This window comes from Bubalus bubalis, chromosome 6 (genome assembly GCF_019923935.1).
Source record: "Bubalus bubalis isolate 160015118507 breed Murrah chromosome 6, NDDB_SH_1, whole genome shotgun sequence".
Classification (NCBI taxonomy): Eukaryota; Metazoa; Chordata; class Mammalia; order Artiodactyla; family Bovidae; genus Bubalus; species Bubalus bubalis.
In genome coordinates this window covers 82565619-82588322 of record NC_059162.1, presented here as the reverse complement: position 1 = coordinate 82588322, position 22704 = coordinate 82565619, and the positions used below count along the sequence as shown (strand labels likewise).

Here is a 22704-nt window from a genome sequence, read left to right as displayed (position 1 = left end):
CTAAAACAGGATTCTGAGTGATGGTTTCACAACTTTGTAAATTTACTAAAAATCACTGAATGATACACTTAAAATGAATTAAGTATATGGTATGTAAAGCATAGCTCAATAAAGTTGTCCTGTTTTGTTTAAAGAAAAAAAAAAAGAGGACTTCCCTGGTGGTTCAGTGGTTAAGAATCTGCCTGCCAATGCAGGGGACACAGATTTGATCCAGGAGGATTCCACATGCCATGGAACAGCTAAGCCTGTGCGCCAGTCCTGTGCCTGCGCTCCAGAATCTGTATTCCACCACCACAAGAGAAGCTACCGCAGTGAGAAGCCCGTGAACCACAACTATAGAGTGGACCCCACTCACTGCAACTAGAGAAAGCCCATGTGCAGCAACGAAGACCCAGTGCAGCCAAAAATAAATAAATAAAATATAAAAATAATAACTATAAAAATTAAAATAAATGTAAAAAAAATTTTTTTAAGAGTTGGAACTACTCTGTGTAGATAAGAGGAAGAAACTGCTTACAGTGAGAAAAAGAATGTTGATGATGGGAAAAAGAGAAGAGTTGGGATGAAGTTACTAAGAAAGCTTTGGACCCTGAGGCCCTTTACCACCATCCCTGTATCTTTAGCAAAGTTTCTGAAAATCAATAATAGGCTGATATGCGCAGAGGAGTGCAGTTTTCTGGTGTCACAGGACAAATATGGAGCACCTAAGGATGATGCAGGAGTGCAGGTGCAGAAAGAAGCATGGGAAAGCCAGAAAACAAGAACCAAGCAGACCTCCTTGGGAGGCGCTGAGTTGCCATTAAGTGAAAGTCACTCAGTCGTGTCTGACTCTTTGCGACCCCATGGACTAATCCATGGAATTCTCCAGGCCAGAATACTGAAGTGGGTAGCTGTTCCCTTCTCCAGAGGATCTTCCCAACCCAGGGATCAAACCCAGGGATCAAACCCAGGTCTTCAGCATTGCAGGCAGATTCTCTACCAGCTGAGCCACCAGGAAAGCCCAGAGTTGGCATTAAGGTGAGAGCTAAACTTAAAGTTAAGAGACAGGATCCACAGCTGGCATCAGGTTACCCTGGTTTTCTTTTTGTACTTCACCAGTTACATTTAAATTTTAGCAGGTAGTCGAGCTGACTATACAGCTATATATTTAAATGATTATAGTGATGCTGCTGCTGCTGCTGCTAAGTCGCTTCAGTCGTGTCCGATTCTGTGCGACCCCACAGACAGCAGCCCATTAGGCTCCCCCATCCCTGGGATTTTCCAGGCAAGAGCAATGGAGTGGGTTGCCATTTCCTTCTCCAATGCATGAAAGTGAAAAGTAAAAGTGAAGTCGCTCAGTCGTGTCTGACTCTTAGCAACCCCATGGACTGCAGCCTACTAGGCTCCTCCATCCATAGGATTTTCCAGGCCAGAGTACTGGAGTGGGGTGCCATTGCCACTTCAAACGACTAATTTCAAAGAATATCAGTTGTTTTGGGGACCAGCTCTCTGATCCTCCTTCTTTTGGTTATAAACTCCTCATTCTTTGAGGTTGAGTGTTGCTGACACCATCATCTCTCTCCCCCAAGCCATAGAGGACATACTACCCAGGACTGGTCAGAGTCCCCTACATCCCTAAATTAATAATTGGTTCAAGGAAGGATTATAGTAATGTGATCCAAGCCAGACCAATAACTGAGTTCCTAAACCTTTTCTGCCGCAACTAAACTTGCAGGATTCTAGCCTGGGACTGTCAATTCCTACTGTAACCCTTTCGTTACAACTCGGTGGAAAATCTAGCCAAGACAAGAAGATAAGAAGCTTATATTAACATCACTGGACTGAATTAACCACTGGACCGAATGTACTCAGTTTCATTAGTCAGCAACTTTTTGTATGTGCAAATTAATCTGATTTGAGGTTCTGTCACTTGAAACCAAGAAGTCTCTTCTATAAAAGGCCACTGAAAAAGTAGTGGAACATCTCGAGTGGTTGACAAAGGGTTCCAAAAGATGCAACCCAGAAAGGAAAGGGAACTAACTCTGAGTTAGGAAGATTCAGGAGAAAAGCAGGTAGATAAATTTCCTCTTCTTTCAGAATCCCATCTGCAGATCTGAGGAACTGTTCTGCTGTCCAATGATATCCTGTATGGCCTAGCAAGCACACGTGCCGAACAATCTCTTCCTAGCTCTTTGTGAAGCAGTGGCCAACGAGATAAGGTATTACCTTACATTGTTTCCCATCTATCTCTGTTTCACTTCCCTTTTCTCTTCTAATGCTCTAGGATTATGCCTCCCAGAAAAAGTCTCAACTCTTTATCTTTGTCTCAGTATCTGTTTTCTAGGGAACACAAACCAAAAGATCTACAAAAACCTACAGTAACCATAAGGCTTAATACTAAGTGAAAACACTTTGAGATTATAAACAAACTGAGGATGTTGTTGTTCAGTCGCTAAGTTGTGTTCAACTCTTTGCAACCCCATAGACTGCAGCATATCAGGTTCCCCTGTTCCTCACCATCTCCCAGAGTTTGTTCAGATTCATTCCATTAAGTTGGTGATGTTATCTAATCATCTTATCCTCTGCTGCCCCCTTTTCCTATTGCCTTCAACATCAGGGTCTTTTCCAATGAGTCAGCTCTTAGCATCAGGTGGCCAAAGGATTGGAGCTTCAGCTTCAGCATCAGTCCTTCCAATGAATATTCAGGACTGATTCCCTTCACAATTGATTAGTTCGATCTCCTTGAAGTACAGGGGACTCTCAAGAGTCTTCTCTAGCACCACAATTCAAAAGCATCAATTCTTCAGTGCTCAGCTTTTTTTATGGTCCAACTCTCACATCTGTACGTGACAACTGGAAAAACCATAGCTTTGACTATATGGACCTTTGTCAGCAAAATGATGACACTCAGTACTAATACAATGTTGAACAGAAATGATATTAAAAATCTATACAGTAATGCAAGGTAATAATCTGCAGATCAACACAAAAAAATAAACCAGCTATAAGTTTCAAAAAGATACAACAAAATCCTTGATTTTCATATGATACAGCTATGTACACAGAATAAACAAGGCCACAGGGCAATAAGTAGGTTGACTGCAGCCTAATCTTCCCCTTCAGCTTTAGTCCGTCCTGTAACAGAGGTTTATCAAGGACAAAGTTGGAATACTAAGCCTCCTGAAAAAGACTGACCCTGTGTTTTCCTGAGATAATATAACAGTTCTGGTTGAATCAGTCCCACAATGCTGTTGTATAACAGCTTGAGGACCATCCAGAGTTGACGAGCCTGTGCCCATTTTAAAGAATCAAGGATTATTATTAAATTTCTATTAAAAAAAATTTTTCCTGGGTAAAGAGTATAATTATTTTAATTAATTATTATTTTATTTTTTTCTTCAAGATATGCTTTCATTTTTTTACTTGTAAAGAAAAAGTATAAATAAGAAGCAAAACAAAAGATACAGACTAAAAGTAAAAAACTGGAGCAGACATTATCAGTGTAAAATAGCAACCAATGTCTATAACTAAGTAAAACTACAAATTGTCAGTACATTTTGTCCCTTAAAACCAATTCTTTGTGCAAAATTAATTTGATATAACAAATCTGGAGGGCAAGGCTACCCATCACTGTACCTAGGTCTATATTTTTTCTTTTTTTTAATTTTAATTGGAGGCTAATTACTTTACAATATTGTGGTGGTTTCTGCCCTACATTCACATGAATCAGCCATGGGTGTACATGTGTTCCCTGTTCCTCCCTCCCACCTCCCTCCCCATCCCATCCCTCAGGGTCATCCCAGTGCACCAGCCCTGAGCACCCTGTCTCATAAAAGAAAAAGAAAATACAAAGGAGTACACATTTTTTTATTTAACAAGAGTTTAGCAAGATATATTATTATTTATTAGTCACTAAGTCATGTCTGACTCTTTTGTGACCCCATGGACTATAGTCCCCCAGGCTCCTCTGTCCATGGGATTTTCTAGGCAAGAATATTGGAGTGGGTTGCCATTTCTTTCTCCAGGGTATCTTCTCTACCCAGGGACTGAATCCATGTCTGTCTGCTGCACTGGTAGGCGGATTCTTTACCACTGAGTCACCTGGGAAGCCCAGCAAGATGTATCACTGATATATACCTAAAAATAAATCTAACAAAAGATATGCAAAACCTTGCAGAGAAAACTATAAAATTTTATTGTGTGATGAAAAGTGAAAGTGAAGTCGCTCAGTCATGTCCGACTCTTTGCAACCCCATGGACAGTAGCCTACCAGGCTCCGCAGTCCGTGGGATTTTCCAGGCAAGAATACCGGAGTGGACTGCCATTTCCTCCTCCAGGGGATCTTCCCAACCCTGGTCTCCTGCATTGAGGCAGACACTTTACCGTCTGAGCCACTAGGGAAGCCCACATCGTGTGATATAAAGGCCTAAATAAATGGAGACATACACCACAATCATGAATTGGAAAGTCGATAATATAAGAATATCATTTCTCCCCCAAATTGATGCATAGATTCAAAGCAATCCCAATCAAATTCTAAAAGGACTGGGCAGTTTTTCATTTGGGGGTCGGGGGGGAGGTTGTTTTATTTTGTTTTTTGGAGGACCTGAGGACCATCCAGAGTTGAAAAGCCTGTGCCCATTTCAAAGAATCAAGGATTATTATTAAATTTTGGTAAAAAATTTTTAAAAAAGAAAATACAAAGTGGGTTGCCATTTTGTAGATGGTATAAAGTATAGTTGCTTTACAATGTCTCTTAATTTCTATTATATAGCAAAGTGAATCAGCCACACATACACATATAACCCTTCTTCCCTGGATTTCCTTCCCATTTAGGTCACCAAACTTTTGGGAGCTTTTGTTTGTTTTTGGTAGATTCTAAAATATGCACAGAAATTCAAAAAGCTAAGATCAGCTAGGACACTTTTTTTTTTAAGGTGGAAAGAGTTATCCTACCAAATTCCAAAGCTTATTATAATGAAAACTGTTTATAATTAATGAAAAGATGTATAACCAGATCAATGGAACAAAATAGAACCCATAAAAAAGACCCACAAATAAGGACACAAACATATTTATAGAGATGGAAGGACAGATCAATAGCGAAAGGAGAATCCATCCTGAAAAAAATAAAATTTCACTCCATACACATATCAAGTCCAGGTGGAATATAAACCTAAATACAAAGGAGGTAATTACAAAGTTTATGATAAATATATGATATATGAATGACCTCAGGGTAATAAAATATTTCTTAAATAAGACCCCAAAAGTACTATAATTTTTTTTTTAGAACACTGTTATACTGCATTAAAGCTTAGTTTTCAAAAGATTCCAGAAAAAGGATTAAAAACAAACCATAGTGTATGAAGATATTTGCAAAATATAAAATCAATAAATAACTAATCTACAAAATATATGTAAGGTACTCACAAAAATCAGTAAGAAAAAGAATCCAAAGGGAAGAAACAAAGAAAGAAAATGGCAAACTATTTAATTAGGTAATTTACAAAAGAGTAAATTCAAATGGTCAATAAACATACAAAAACAGGGCTCAATCTCATTAGTAATCAAATAAATATGCGCTAAAACTTTTATAATAAGATAGCACCATGCATCCATCAGACTAGCAAAAATGAGAAAGTTAGCAAACCAAGTGATGGTAACTATGTAAAGCAACATTGTGGGAGTGTAAATTTGTACATCTATCTTAGAAAAGTTTGGCACTGCCCAACAAATCTGACAATAAATAAAATTGGTACAACAAGCAATCAAGACCCAGCAACTCCACACCTGAGTATACCCTAGAAAAACTCATGAACATATGTACCAGAGTATATATGTAGGAATGCTCATAGCAGCATTGTTTCCAACAGTCAAAAATTGGAAACAGTCCTTTCTGTCCCTTTCTGGCCTTCAAGATATCGAAGCGAGGACATGGTGGGTCCTCTGGTGCGATATTCCGGATTTCCTTGGGTCTTCCGGTTGGAGCCGTGATCAACTGTGCTGACAACACAGGAGCCAAAAATCTGTATATCATCTCTGTGAAGGGGATCAAGGTTCAATTGAATAGACTTCCTGCTGCTGGTGTGGGTGACATGGTGATGGCCACAGTCAAGAAAGGCAAACCAGAGCTCAGAAAGAAGGAACATCTAGCAGTGGTAATTTGACAACGAAAGTCATACTGGAGAAAAGATGGTGTGTTTTTTTATTCTGAAGATAATGCAGGGGTCACAGTAAACAATAAAGGCGAGATGAAAGGTTCTGCCATCACAGGACCAGTTGCAAAGGAATGTGCAGACTTGTGGCCCAGGATTGCATCCAATGCCAGCTGCATTGCATGATTCTTTGGTGTATTTGTAAAAAAATAAAAATTATTTGCTCCCCCAAAAGAAAAATTGGAAACAATCCAAACGTTCATCTATTGCAGAATGGAAAATTGTGGTTATGTTTATACAATGAAAAATATTAAGCAATGAAAATGAATGAACTTCAACTGCTTGTAACATCATGGCTGAATCTCACAGATACAATTTGGAGCAAAAGAAGATAGAACAGCATACAAACATACAATATGATTCTATTTAAATGAATTCAAAAATTTTCTAAATTAAATTACTTATGGATGCATTCATAGGTAGTAAAAATACAGAAAAGCAAGGAAATGGTTATCTCAAATGTCAGGACAGCAGCTTGGAGTACTCTGAACCAAAGGGTAAGATTTAAAAGAGAAAAGGCAGCATATATCAAAAACAGAACTGTTATAGAGATGGAAATGAGCAGAGCATTGTGGGGGTAAAGTGAAAACACCAGATTGACTAGTCCAAAATGTAAGCTCAAGAATAAGCAACAAGAGAAAGACCAGATTATAGATGACTTTTAAAATGCAAGCAGGGGGCTGGATTTAACCCCATAAGAAGTCACTACGTATACATTTTTGAACATAAGTATGCCATGATAAGGAGAAGGCAATGGCAACCCACTCCAGTACTCTTGCCTGGAAAATCCACTGGACAGAGGAGCCTTGGTAGGCTGCAGTCCATGGGGTCGCGAAGAGTCGGATACGACTGAGCAACTTCACTTTCACTTTTCACTTTCATGCATAGGAGAAGGAAATGGCAACCCACTCCAGTGTTCTTGCCTGGAGAATCCCAGGGACGGGCTCCCGCCTGGTGGGCTGCCGTCTATGGGGTCGCACTGAATCGGACACGACTGAAGCAACTTAGCAGCAACAGCAGCATGCCATAATAAAAGCTGTGTTTTAGGGAGAATTCATTTGAAACACATTTGAATTAGAGGAGGGAGGGACTAGATAAGCTACAAACTTATTGTGGTTATCTGTAAGTGAGGTTATGAAAAATATTCAGATGGCAGGGTGGTATTCCTTCATACAGTATTTAGATGTCCAGTTTACACAAGATTATGTGCTAAGCACTGGAGATAAAAAGACCTAGTGTGTGTATGCTCAGTTGTGTCCGACTCTTTGCAAACCCCTGGACTGTGGCTTGCCAGGTTCCTCTGTCCATGGAATTATAAAGATTAGATGGTAAAAAAAAAAAAAAAAGATTAGATGGTGAAGTAAGAAAGGAGTTCCTCACTTATACTTTTGAAGACCCATCAACGTGGGTGAGTTGAGGATAATGAGGGATTATTGATGTGTAGTTGCTAAGTTGTGTCCAACGCTTTTGCAACCCCATGGACTGTACAGGAGTACAGATACCATGAAGCCACCAGGCTCCTCTATCCATGGGATTTTCCAGGCAAAAATACTGGAAGAGGTTGCCAATTCCTACTCCAGGGGATCTTCCCAACCCTGGGACCAAACTGGCATCTCCTGCACTGCCAGGCAGATTCTTTACCACTGTGCCACCTGGGAATCCCAAAAAGACCTAGACCAGTCCTCAAAGAGCTCTGAAAGCAGTATAAAAGAGGGGGAATGGAAAAAGGAGAGCAAGCATGAGAAATTTAAAAAATAAAATAAAAAACTGTAGCACATGAAATCAGTGATGAACAAAAGAAAAAAGTGAACCACTCCTAATTCTCAAGAGGTCTACGATTCAAGTACACATAAGGTAGCATGGCAAGCACTGCCATATGGCTACAAGACTGACGAGGAGAGCAAGTAGGAAGTAGTCGTGACTATACCACACACATGTGAGAAAGGTGACTATAAAAGAAAGAGGAATGATTGGTTGGCAGCTAGAAATGCCAGAAGACTCGACAGTTCTTTGTTTTATGATGAGAAAGGCATGATAAGCCTTATGGCTTAAGGGAAACATCCATGAAAAAGAACAGACTGAAGATGCTACAAAGGAAAGGGAAAATTGTGAGATCAAGGTTGGGAGTAGGTGGCAAGATACATGGTCCAAAATACAATAAAACAGGTAAGTTTTAGAGACAAGACACCTTTTGGGTTCAAGAGAAGGACGGTTGAATGACATACTGGGACAGTCATATGTCAAGGTTAAAATGAAGGACTCATGTGGTATGGGGGCTTCCCATATGCTAATGGTAAATAATCTGCCTGCCAATGTAGGAGATATAAAAGACACAGGTTCAATTCCTAGGTCAGGAAGTTCCCCTGAAGGAGGGCATGGCAACCCACTCCAGTATTCTTGCCTGGAGAATTCCATGGACAGAGGAGCCTAGCGGGCTACAGTCCATGGGGTCACAAAGAGACACAACTGAAGCAACTGAGCACAGCACAGCACCATGTGACATGGTCCCAAATTTTTCAGTAAAAGATGGAGTAGGTAAACAAAGATAGTAAATAAGAGAAATTATTTGGAATAAACCTCATTTCAAATGAGAAGACATTAATTAATCAAAGATCAACTCTGGACTACTCTAGTCTCCTTCTAACACTACTCTGCAGCTCAGGAGCAAGAAATAGGTTAGATATTCAGCATTAACAGTTAGGGAGATGAGCACAACAGAAGGTCAGGGAGGTGGTGTATGTGTCTAAAGTGATGACACAGGCAGCAACTGAAATACTTGATACTATGTGGAAATGATTTACTTTGATCAGGAATGAGAAAATGAATTGAACAAAGTAAATTAAAAGATTGGGCCTATCCAGCCAGGGTTATGAACAGATTCAAGACTAAAAACAACTGAGGTTATAAATAAGCCTATATCCAGAAAATCCCACTCATGTAAGATTTTCCTCAGAAATAAAGATCTGACGAAGTGTTTCATTAAATTCCGATTCTTGGACAGCAAAATGATACCAAATTAACAAAGATTAAGAAAGCAAGGGTAACTCTGGGGATACTAATAGCAGCACTGTTAGAAAATCTAGAACTACCACAGAAAATGTCTTGCAGAAAGAAAATACAAATAGTAAGGGTTTAACATCTGAAATCAGAGGACTCGGATTTGAGCCTCAAATAAGACAAATAATTTCAGTCTCTTAGTAGGCCTCAGTTCTGCATCTAGATTATAGGAACGGTAAGTAAGGAATAATAGCAGCAGCTAACATTTTTTGAATGCTATGTTTCAGACACAGGTTTGTGTTTTACATGTATTATCTCAATTAATCCTCAAATTAACCCTATAGAAGTTTCTAGCTCCACTTTACTGATAAGCAAACCAGGACAAAGAGGTTAGATCAACTGCCCAGAATTACACAGCTATTATTCGTATAAGCAGAATTTCAACCTGAGGGATGTGACCTAGAGCCTACCTTCTGTTCTATGTTCTTCTGCCTTCTGGGTTATGAAGATGAGAATGTGGTAAAAAGTGTTTTAAGTATACACAAATGTTCATCATTACAGCTGAATATCAAGTGACAGGACAAAATAATCCAAACACAATGCGAAATCATTTATCTACAAACAACATTCCATAAATTGCACCCATTATACGTTGCTGTTGTTCAGTCACTAAGTCATGTCCGACTCTTTGCGACCCTGTCAGCTGTAGCCCGCCGGGCTCCTCTGTCCAAGGGGTTCTCCAGGCAAGAGTACTGGAGTTGGGTTGCCATTGCTTTCTCCATGAAATCTTCCCGGACCAGGGATTGAATCCACATCTCTTGCACTGGCAAGTGGATTTTTTTCCAACTGAGCCACCTGGGAAGCTCATTATATATGAGGGAGTGATTACAAAGGTTAACAAAGCATATGTCTTGTTCTCCAAAAGGGGGGAGAACAGACAAGAGGCAGTACTTGACATGAAGTCTGCTTTTCTATGATGAGCTGAGGTTAGTAGTGCAATCAGTGATACAGAATAAAGAGCTTCAAGAAATCATCAAATCACAGCCTCAGAAAAACAACAGCGCTAAAAGCAAAGGGCTAGGAAATAACTGAGCCAGAAAAGAGACCAGTATAATTCTTTTTAAAGGTTTTTAAAAAACCATAAACCTTTGAAAAAGAAAAGTAAGTTTTCAGATAGCAACAGGCTTTTCACAGAGCAACAAAGTTCATACAGGTACATCATAAAAAGGATTAATACTTCCAAGAAATGGTCCTAAGCCATTTTATAAATACCATAATAATTTTTAACAAGTGATACTTACTGGGCACTCATTATCAAAAAAGCACTTATAAGCACTTCACAGGTACGAATTTATTCAACTCTTTTTAGACAACCATCCTATACGGTGAGTCCATATATCATTAACTCCATTTTATAGATAGGGAAAATGAGGTAAAACTGTGGGGAAATAACTTGCCCAAGTTCACTCTATGAGGGGCAGTGCTAGGATGTCAAACCAGGCAGTTTGTTTTCAAACTGTACTATACTTCCCATGGTAGGAAATTAAGAAGCAGAACAGGAATTTATTCAGCCGTATTTTCCTAGGAGGAAAGTATCTTTCATTCACAATGACCAGATAAGCTGTTCTGTCCTTGGTCTTCCCTCCAAATTAAGTCCGAGCATTCCTCCTGAACTATCTCACCTACTCCTCTGCTTTAACTACAATCTACTTGCTGATTACTCCCAAATCTAGACCTCCAACTCAATCTCTCTTCGGCAGCTTAAACCTGTACCAACAGCCTCATAGACATTTCTCTGAGTGCTCCACAGCACTTCAAAACTAACAAGTCCAAAACTGAATTAACATCTCCAGTACACCACACTTTTCACTCTCAGGCTTCCTCCTCCTGCACTCCCTTACCTCAACAATTGCCTCTAACCCATTTGCTCAAATCAGAAACTTGGATGTCCTCCCAGACTCTTCAGACTTCCTCACCTTCCACATTCAAACAATCAATCACTGCACCCCTATGTCTAAATCTCTCTCCAATCAATTCATTTATCTTCATTTCTATTGCCTCATGTACTTTTATAACTTTACAAGGCAATGTTAATTTGAATTTTTTGTTGTTTTGCAAAACTGGTTATCTTTTTTTCTTGTGTTTTGTCATGTCTATCTGAGGACAAATTCCATGACTGGAGAACAGACACTGTATACATTTCATACCTAACTCCCTAATGTGCACTTTCTTGATCAGCACAGTGTTCTCAGAGATAAGCTTTTGGCCCTATTTAAGAGAAATTAATACTTAGCATGCATGTCAAGTAATATATCTATTTTTAAATAGCACTACCTTCAGAAACAAGATCAAATTATTTTACAAAAAAAGAACAAAAGTAATAATTTCCTATTAAGTAATAAATTCCTATTAAGTCTATCACAGCTCCCTAGATTATACTACTTAAGAGTTCAGTGATAGCCAGCAGGAGCCATACACCATACTAAAACCTTTACACCAATTATGCCACAATGTTTACAACAAGTCTATGAGCCGGGTACACTTTTTTAATTTGTTTTTACCCATTATCCAGACCAGCTTAAAACTAAAGCTTAAGAGAACTTAATCAATTTGGCCAAGGCGTCAATTTAGAAAGTAACAATCAGGATTTCAGCCCATGTCATAGACTGAGCCTCTATGCTCTTAAGCATTTGCTGTTTTGCCTTCTGAGGAAATGAAATATGTTTTAAAGTTCGAAAGAAAAAAAATAAGCACAAAGCTTAAAGAGATGTTAGTTTTAAATGAAAAACATAACCAAAATAGAGTAACACTATGGAAGTTCAGATAGTTAAGAAAAGACTTGCTTGGCAGGCAAAAAAATCTTTAAGAAATAACAGTAAACTAAAAAGATCCAGAGTCAAGGAAACAGAATTGTCGAAAAAGTAATATTTTCGAATGTTTCTTTTCTTGCGACTTCATGATTAACAGAATGTCTAGTGTCGTATACATTCGTATATTTCACAAAGTCTACAAATATTTGAATCCTCCACCGTAATTCAATTTTTAGTTTTAGAGGGGAGAAAGGCGGCAACATTGTCACCACAAGTAGGTAAAAGAAAACTCAGCCTTGATCGTTTACTTTTTACGTCTAGACTCTTAAAACACGAGTCAAAGGGCCGGCGTATAAAGAACACTGCCTATCATCCATCTTTCTCCGGAGCTACGGGAAACACAGGGTAATTTACATTCACACGCTACTAGGATCAAGCTCCAGCGTACAATTTGGCAGATCCTGCAGCTGCACACCGAAGGTGCAAAGCACAGGTTCTCAACTTTTTATTCTGGCCGTACGTTTTCCATTCTGGGTGCACGCGCCCACTCTGAACAAGACCCCTGGGTGCAGAGGATTCGTGTCAGATTTCTGGGAAGAGTGAAGGGGCGTGAAGGAGGGGCGGCCTCCCTCCTCCACCAGGAGTACGCCGCGCGCCGAACCTTTTGTTGGGGTGGAGACGAGGGCGGACCCCCCGCACCTTCCTGGGGAGAACCGAGGGTGGGCGGGGAGAGGGAAAGGGCCCCGGCCAGACCGGGGGTGGGGACACAAAGAATTCGGGAAGCGCGGAGCGGCCAGCCGCCGAGCTTACCCCGCCTGCCTTTCAATAAGCCGCCGCCAAACTCCAGGCCCGGGCGGCCGAGGAGCCGGCGGAGGCGGACGCGCGGGGCTCTCTGCGTCCCCGGGGTAGGCGAGGCCTGAGGGCCGAGGCAGGAGCGCCGCGCGAGGCCTCGGCAGCCCCGGCGAGTCCCCTCGGCCCCTCCGCCCAGCAGCCGACCAGGCCGCGGGATCCCGGCGCCCTCGTCGCCACACCCACCCGCCTCCTAGGCCGGGCTCGGGAGGACTCTCCGGCTCTTCCTCCGGCTGCCGCGGCGCGCCACACGCCCCAGATTTACCTGCTGATCTTCTGGGCGAAGGCGCGGCGCTCGGCCATGGCTGCTAAGGCGGCGGCAGCGGTCTGGGCGCGGACAGGCGGGCGGGCGCGTGCCTCCTCGCTCGCGCTCCCTCCCTCGCCGCCTCCTCCAGTCCCGGCTCCGGACCCGGGAGGCTGGGGCTGGCGGCCGGAGCCGGGAACGAGCCCAGCCGTAATGCTCCTGAGAGACGCGCAGCAAGAAACCGCTCCTCCCCCTGCGCGTCAATCCCCGCGGGAACCCGGGCTTCAGAACGCAGCTCCGGCCCGCGGGAGCCAAGAGGAAGAATGGGGCGTGGAGGGACCCAGCCGCCGGCCGTGACCGCACGGCTGCCGCGGGGCCCACATGATCAGATGAACGTAGAGAAGCCAGCGACCCGGCGAGGCTCAGGAAAATAAGATAACCGAGCGCGTGGGGGGAGCCTAGCTCTCCCAAAAAGGAAGGGAAGGAAATGGAAGTTAGGCTTGGCCGAGGGGGCTGTGCTCTGCCGCCCGGGATGGCTGGGTCCGTGTTCTTGCAGCGCCCATCTCCGAGCAGTTGAAAGCATTTTCTGTTCTGCTGCGACCTTGTGAATGGGGTCTCACTGGAGAAAGAATGGGTTTTCTTATAGAAAAAGAGCCAGAAAAGAGCCTTCTCCTGCAGAGGTCACGATAATAATACTTGCTTGTGGTCCTAAGCCAGGCCCTGGGTTAGAGTTTTACACACACGATTTTACTTAATCTTCACAACAGCTCTTGGAAATAAGTTGTTACTATCCCCATTTTAGAGAAAAGGAATTTGGTTCAGAGAAACTAAGCGAGTGGTCGTAGGTCACACAGATGGTAACCTCTTCAACCCAAACTCAAACCCGGAGCCCAAGGCTTTCCTTTGAGGACAAGTGTTTCTGCGGTAAATAAGACTCTTCCTGAATCTATTTCTTTCCCCTTTTGAATCTCATTTTCCATTTGTATGTGTTGAACCAGATGAGTTCTGATGTACTTTGCCATTTTGACATTCTGCTAAGTAATCTGAATGTTTACCAATCAAACTGAACTTGCCCGTCAAGTCTATAAAATAGGGACTGGTAGAAATCCTGTTTCATTATTCTGTTGTAATCCCATAGTGTCTAGTATATTTGGCTCCTAATGCATATTTGCTGATTACTAATGTTACAGCGAAACTAAGAAAAAATACCTAAATTTTAGTAGCTTTCTCTTAACTGTTACAAGACTTTAATATGTATATTTGTGTTCATGCACGCGTGTGCGTGCTCAGTTGTGATTGTAGCCCGACAGATTCCCCAATCCATGGTATTTTCCGGAATACCGGAGTGGGATGCCAGTTCCTACTCCAGGGGATCTTCCTGACCCCAGGGTCATCCCCATGTCTCTTGCGTCTCTTGCATTGGCAGACGGATTCTTCACCATTGTGCAACCTGGGAAGCCCTCCCTCTCTTTTACAGCTGGCAAATTGTCAACATGGTGTTAGGTCATCTGAAGAGTCACACATTGAGTCAGAGATAAAAGCATCAGTTAGTCAGATCCATAACTTCCTGTCTTATCTTCTTGTTCTGAGCACTGTGGAAGACTTCATTCATTTGTATAACAATGCTCATTCCTGTAAAGAGAGTCTATTCAAAAATGTACATATGTAGCCTCTCCCAAAGTGTAGTCCAAACTGCTGCTCTCAGGAAGTTTGAGTTTGTTGGCAAACATGAAACAGCCTCTCAAGGAAACATTAGTCAAGACTAACACTGTATCTTAGCCTTTAAGACCCTCCACCCATGATAGGAACCTCATCATATGCTGCCACCTCCTTACTATGTGACCTTGGGCAAGTTACTTGATCTCAACTCTAAAATTGGGTAATAACTGTACCTACTTGAGAGAGTATCGTGAGGATTCGTTAATTCACATACAATTCTTAGAACAGGGCCTGGCATATGGTTAAGTACTATATTAGCTGCTGTTAATATTATCACTCTTATTATCATTATTCATCCTAGCCTTAAGCTTGTCCTGGGTGCTTGATAGTCACTGAATCGTTTGTCTGCTCTCATGCTGCCAGCCAGATGTTGTATGCCTTTATCTCTGCTCTCCAAACATCTTTTCACTACTCTCTCAGAGAACTAACCACATTCTGCTTTGAATGGTTCTTTGTGTACATGACTCGCTAGTTGCCAAAGTGTCTGAAAGGACATTACATGCACTGTGCAGCTTGCTGGGAACATTTAGAGCAGGAAGAGGACAAGCTGTAAACAGGCTAGACAGAGTCTGGGGAATACTTCAAGTGAGAATGGTGATCCCTACCTCTGGAGAAGAGCTAGTATCACAGACAAGCCCAGTGTGGCCAGAGTGGGCAAATATTCATGTCCCACAGGAGTCCAATCTCAGGGAAATGTATGGAGCTCAACAGAAGAACTGAGAGGGGAATATTTTTGGTTGATCAGCATCCAAGCTCTCCACGCTATCCTCAGCATGCACACGTATGCATGTGCGTGCTCACACACACACTGGCATCAATTGCCATACTTCTATACAGCTGATTCCCCACCCCAGTTTCAAGGATAAGCCTTGATTTAGGCCTGGCCAAGCCAACCAGCCCATTCCCCTGGCTTCTGTGTCTGGTTTTGGGATAACCAAATGAGTCAAGCCAAGATGGTTGGACCCAATCAGAACTAAAAATTGCATGTGTTATACCAGTGGCCTCCACTCAAAGAAGGCCTTCCTAAGAGTGAACTCAGCCACAGCGGAGAAGAAAGCAAAAGATGGAAGGAGAATCCTTATGCATTACTTGAGCCTTGGACTTTGCAGTTACATGAACTAATAATGTGCTAGGGGGAGAAGTGTTGGTTTTGTTTTTTTAGTTTTTGCTTAAGCTAATTTGAGTTGTGTTTTCTGTCAATTAGCAAATGGGAAAAATTAGTACTACAACAGGAAAAATTCAGGACAGTACATATAAGTTCTAGACAGTATCAGTTCTCAGCATCAGGTGAAGACAAGCTATTCATTTCTTTTTTTTTTTTTTTTAATAGTTATTTATTTGGCTGTACCAGGTCTTTAGTTGTGGCATGCAAACTCTTAGTTGGCGTCCTGTAGGATCTAGTTCCCTGACCAGGGATGGCACCTGGGCCCCTGCATTGGGAGCACAGAGTCTTAGCCACAGGACTATCAGGGAGGTCCTAAGATGTTCATTTCATATGAGGTGGTGAAACTAGGTGGAGTTTACTTCATGTTTAACCCAGTTAAAACCTTGTGGGAAGGCTCATTGGAACTCTGGGAGCACCAATGGCCTAGCCATTGACTAGGGTTCAAAACCCAAGTGCCTCCCTGGTGGAAAGATCCTAGCGAAGGAAGTACTTATCGGGGACCAGGACCAATGTGGCAGCATAGCCCCTAAGTCATTAATTTTAGGTAAGAAAGCCTCGGTACAGTTTTCTCACTAGATAAACAGCTTTATAAAGTCTTTGAAGCAGAAAGACTTAGGGATCAGATCAGATCAGATCAGATCAGTCGCTCAGTCATGTCTGACTCTTTGCAACCCCATGAATCGCAGCATGCCAGACTTAGGGATAGAGAAGGAAAAGAAGAGAAAAAAGAAAGGAAGGTCATATTGGTTTCACATTCTAACTTTTATCAAGCTCGAGTTTCCCCTATTAAAAAGTACTAAGGAGGACAGCAGTTGCAGCAAGGTCAAGGTTCTAAGACCACAGTACAAACAGGCAGTTTTTGTGTCATGAGGAATAAAGGGGGCTTCCCAGGTGGCAGAGTGGTAAAGAATCCATCTGCCAATGCCAGAGATGAAGGAGACGCAGGTTTGATCCCTAGTTTGAGGAAATCCTCTAGAGGAGGAAATGGCAACCCACTCCAGTATTCTTGCCTGGAAAATCCTATGGACAGAGAAGCCTGGCAGACTACAGTCCATGGGGTCGCAAAGAGTCAGACACGACTGAGTGACTGAGCACCCACACAAGAAATGAAGTTTTAGTTTTGCAGGTAGAATGTGTTCTCTTTGGGGATTTGGGGGAGGGTGGGGACTGGTTCCTCTTTTTCAGGCTTATGCTTTAGTTAAGCACCACTGGATTCATGCAGTAAGAGTGACATGGTGTTCCGTCTACTGAAGGCTCTACGAAGGCTAAAGGGGTGTGGCCTGGGGGGGAAGGGAGGACTGTGCCATGCCACTTGGGCTTGCCTCAGTCCCAAACTGAAGCCTGGGAGTTGGACACAAAGTCCAAGGTGAAAATGCTTTGGCTTGTCCTCAGTCATTTGCGCATGTGTGCTCAGTTGCTAAGTCGTGTCTGACTCTGTGCAACCCCATGGATTGTATCCCCTCAGTCCAGTGGATTTCCCAAGTAAGAATACTGGACTGGGTTACCATCTCCTCCTCCAGGGGATTTTCCCTACCCAGAGATCGAAACTGCACCTCCTGAGACTCCTTCATTGGCAGGCGAATTCTTTACCACTGTGCCACCTGGGAAGCCCTCTGTCCTTCACTCTCTTAATACCTAGCGAATGTGATTCAGGGATCCTACCCTGACCACACTTCACTCATGTAGCACTAGTAGAAGCACTCACGTCTACCCTGTTATAATGCTTGATACATTACTCAGTTGTTGCCTATTTATCCACGTACTCCATCAGACTTAATCTCCTGTTCACTATCATATTTTCAGTATCTAAAACACTACCTGATCCATTACAATCACTGAGTAAATATTTCTGAGTAAATGGATGCCATGGACTACAGTATTTTGAGATCATAATTATAAGATCCCTAATTTACATTTTCCTAAAGCAGAGCTTGAGATACAACTTGGAAGCAGGCAGTTTATTAGAAAAGAGATCCTAAGAAGCTAGAAAGAAGGAGTAGAGCGAGTGGACCGTGGATAGAAAGTCACTAAAGAGGGCAGTAGTAGCTCTGTGAGCATCAGAGCTCAATCCTGCCTACCATTGTCAGGAGAATTGTTTAGTATGCACTTCAGAACTGGCCCTCTGAGGTTGAGTATTTAGCTACCCTTGGTTGAAGGCTGACCCTAGGGACATTAACATTCCCACACTCTGTGCTGCAAAAAGTTGATACGGTAAAAAAAAGATACGGTAGGTGCTTCAGATGGGAAGCCATCTGTGAGCATAACTGTCCACCAGGGCTGCCACTAAAATCAGAGATGAGCTGTGGGGAAGAAGTATGAAGCACCAGTAGTTTATATTACAGAACCCTGAAAGTGACACAGAGACTACAGTAACAATCCTCCTAGAATAGAATATATTTGCTCTTCATGGTTCTTTAGCTGGAAATGGCCGAAAGGCTAGACTATCCCAATCAACACAGCCTGAAGCATAGGCTCAGTGCCCCCTTTAAAAACAACCCCATGTTATGTCTTTTCTGAATGAGCTGTATTTAAAGGTAGTCATACTTGATGAGGGAAAGTTCTTCTTTTAGAAGAATTCGAGCTAAAGCTGCAGAGGTACTACAGACTCTGGTGAAACAGTGAATCTAGACCTGCACTATCCATTAACCACTTGCCATATGTGACCATTTACATTTTAATTAATTAAAGTTTAAAAATCACTTTTCAGTAGTATTAGACATTTTTCAAGTATTCAATAACCACATGTGATTAGAGGCATAGGACAGTTTATAGATAGAACATTTCCATCATCATAGAAATTTCTATTGGGCAGTACTGACCCAAACATTATAGCTGATAAAACATTAAAGAAGAGACTGTTGGGGAATTTTAAATGGTTGGGTCAGGCCAATAAGAACAGAACCCGCTGATTAATCTTAATATCAAAAAAACCCAGTCACTATATTCCTCCTCATATGATATAAAGATGAGATGTTTACAATGTGTGCAGTACCACCTATGAAATATTTCTATCAGAACTTTAAACCCAAATCTGATCAAGCCTCTGGATCTAATTATGAGCCTATAAAAATATAGGGGCTTGGGGAAACATGTTAAGTAATATCCTAGGGTTGCCATCTGCTTCCCAGGTGGCTCAATGGTAAAGAATACACCTGCCAATGAAGGACCTGCAGGAGACATGGGTTCGATCCCTGGGTGGGGAAGATCACCTGGAGAAGGAAAAGGCAACCCATTCCAGTATTCTTGCCAGGATAAACCCTTGGACAGAGGAGCCTGGCAGACTACAGCCCATGGGGTTGCAAACAGTTGGACCTGACTGAAGCAACAGCACGTATGCATGCAGGGTTGCAATTAGCAAAACTGAGGATACGACAAATACTACAGGACATAATGACCTGGTTCCTTCAAGAAGTAAACGGCAAGGAATTTTTAAAAGATTGAAAATAGAATAAAAGCACAAGCAACAAAAGGTGAATTGGACATCATCAAAATTAACAATGTTTGTATTTCAAAAGACACCACCATCAAGAAAGTTTAAAAACAAACCAAAGAATGGGAGAAAATTTTTGCAAATCTTTTATTTCATAAGAGGCTTATGTCTCAAATATATATAAACAATTTTTATATGTCAATAGTAAAAAGAGAAATAACCTAATTTTAAAATAGGCAAACAATTTGAATAGATGTTTCTCCTAAAAAAATATGCAAATGGCCAATACACATACAAATAATGTGTTCAACATCATTAGCCATGAGAGAAATGCAAATCAAAACCACCAAGAAATATCACTTCACACCCATTAGGATGACTAGAATCTAAAGGACAGATATTAATAAGTGTTGATGAAGATGTGAAGAAATTAGAATCCCCTTATATATACTAATACAAATGTAAAATGGTCCTGCCAGTTTTTGGAAAACAGTCTGGCAGGTCCACAACATGTTTATATATAGAGTCACCATGTGACCCAGAAATTCCATTCTTCGGTATATACCCAGAAGAAATGAAGGTATATGTCCACACAAAAATTTGCCCATGAAATGTTTATAGCAGCATTCTTCATAATAGCCAAAAAGTGGAGACAGCCCAAATGCCAATCAACTAATGGATGGATAAAATGTTGTATATCCATATAATAGAATATTACCTGACAATAAAAATAAAGTACTGATACATGCTACAATGGATCTTGAAAACATGCTAAGTGAGAGAAACCAGACACAATAGGTCACAATTTATATGAAGTGTGAAATAGACAAAGCCACAGAGACAGAAAGTAGATTAGTGCTCCCCAGGGGCTGAGACAAAGGGAGAATGGAGAATGATTCCTTATAGGTGTAACGTTTCTTTGGGAGGCAGTTAAAATGTTCTATAATGAATTGTGATAGCTGTACAACTCTGTGAATTTACTAAAATCTATATAAATCTGTGTGTGTGTTTATTTTCTAATTAATTTTTATTGGAGCATAGTTGCTTTACAATGTTATGTTAATTTCTACTGTACAGCAAAGTGAATCAGCTACATGCATACATATATCCCCTCTTTTTTTGCATTTCCTTCCCATTCTCATTACTTGTTTTTTATACATAGCATCAGTAGTATACATATGTCAATCCCAATCTTCCATTTCCTCCCACTACTCCCCTAAAATCTACTTAAATTTTACACTTTAAATGGATGGATTGTATGAAATGTGAATTATATCTTGAACTGACTTTATTCACAACACTCTGACACCAAATATGAGGAGTTTTTTTTCCCCACACAAACCAATTCTCCAACTCTCTGAACATCAATTGGGTGCCTGTAGTTCATTTCAGTTCTGACACTGCCTACCTGGGGTTTGATTGACCCCACAAGTTAATCCTGCTCAAGCCTGTAAGATTACCCCCAACTCAGATGACAGTTTCAAGTCAGAGGTCACTACTTGACTTCAGACCAACCGACTGTAAGTTCAGTAGGTTACCACAGTTCCCTTTCCAGTTTCACTAATTTGCTAGAATGGCTCACAGAACTCAGGTAGATTCTGTACTTACTATGACCAGCTTACATAAATACTACAAAATGAACGTCCAGAGAGAGGTACTTAGGGCAAGATCCAGAAGAGGCCCAGCACAGGCCCTTCTGTCCCTGTCAAGTTGGAGTGTACTTGGCAAGTAAAGTGTCTATCAACTCAGAAACTCTCCAAACAATGTCATCTAGGGTTTTTATGGAGGTTTTATTATGTAGATTCAACTGATTAAATCATCTGCTACTAGTAACTGACCTCAATCTCCAGCTCCTCCTCTCCACAGAAGTCTATGGATAGGGATGAAAGTTCCAAACCTGTAATCTCCTAGTTGGTTCTTCTGGCAACCAGCTCCCATCCTAATGCTATCTAGAGACCCACCAGGAGTCACCTCATTACCATAAACCCATACAAATGAATTTTCCAATCCCAAAGAAAAGCAATGCCAAAGAATGCTCAAACTACCAGACAATTACACTCATCTCACATGCTAGTAAAGTAATGCTCAAAATTCTCCAAGCCAGGCTTCAGCAGTACGTGAACCATGAACTTTCATATTCTCAAGCTGGATTTACAAAAGGCAGAGGAACCAGAGATCAAATAGCCAACATCTGTTGGATCATCAAAAAAGCAAGAGAGTTCCAGAAAAACATCTACTTCTGCTTTATTGGCTATGCCAAAATCTTTGACTGTGTTGATCACAAAGAAACTGTGGAAAATTCTTCAAGAGATGGGAATACCAGACCACCTGGCCTGCCTCTTGAGAAATCTGTATGCAAGTCAGGAAGCAACAGTTAGAACTGGACATGGAACAACAGACTGGTTCCAAATGGGGAAAGGAGTAGGTCAAGTCTGTATATTGTCACCCTGCTTATTTAACTTATATGCAGACCACGTTATGAGAAATGCTGGGCTGAAGCACAAGCTGGAATAAAGATTTCAGGGAGAAATATGAATAACCTCAGATAAGCAGATGCACCACCCTTATGGCAGAAAGTGAAGAAGAACTAAAGAGCCTCTTGATGAAAGTGAAAGAGGACAGTGAAAAAGTTGGCTGGAAACTCAACATTCAGAAAACAAAGATCATGGCATCCGGTCCAATTAATTCATGGCAAGTAGATGGAGAAACAGTGGAAACAGTAGGAGACTTAATTTCTAGGGGCTCCAAAATCACTACAGATGATGACTGTAGCCATAAAATAAAAAGACGCTTACTCCTTGGAAGAAAAGTTATGACCAACCTAGACAGCATATTAAAAAGTAGAGATGTTACTTTGCCAACAAATGTTCATCTAGTCAAAGCTATGGTTTTTCCAGTAGTCATGTATGGATGTGAGAGTTGGACTATAAAGAAAGCTGAGTGCCGAAGAATTGATGCTTTTGAACTGTGGTGTTGGAGAAGACTCTTGAGAGTCCCTTGGACTGCAAGGAGATCCAACCAGTTAATCCTAAAGGAAATCAGTCCTGAATATTCATTGGAAGGACTGATGCTGAAGCTGAAACTCCAATACTTTGGCCACCTGATGCAAAGAACTGACTCATTTGAAAAGACCCTGATGCTGGGAAAGATTGAAGGTGAGAGGAGAAGGTGAGAGAAGAGGATGAGATGGCTGGATGGCATCAGTGACTCAATGGACATGGGTTTGAGTAAACTCCGTGAGTTGGTGATGGACAGGGAGGCCTGGTATACTGCAGTCCATGGGGTCGCTAAGA

The 22704-nt window shown here is 41.5% G+C and overlaps 1 protein-coding gene and 1 pseudogene across 6 annotated transcripts in view; one reads left to right on the top strand and one right to left on the bottom strand.

The window, feature by feature from the left end:
• Positions 1 to 13349, bottom strand: part of DOCK7 (dedicator of cytokinesis 7) — a 189127-nt gene extending 175778 nt beyond the window's left edge. For 2 of the 6 annotated variants that reach the window (XM_006055930.4, XM_006055931.4), the window contains exon 1: positions 13119 to 13346. In XM_006055930.4, coding sequence (XP_006055992.2) covers positions 13119 to 13156 — 38 coding nt within the window. In that variant the 5' untranslated portion in view covers positions 13157 to 13346. Of the gene's footprint in view, positions 1 to 13118 lie in introns of all 6 variants that reach the window. The other 4 variants (XM_025288575.3, XM_006055932.4, XM_025288572.3 and 1 more) reach the window with 4 other exon arrangements.
• On the top strand, positions 563 to 6363 carry LOC102394987 (annotated as a pseudogene).
• Positions 13350 to 22704: the final 9355 nt, after the last annotated feature.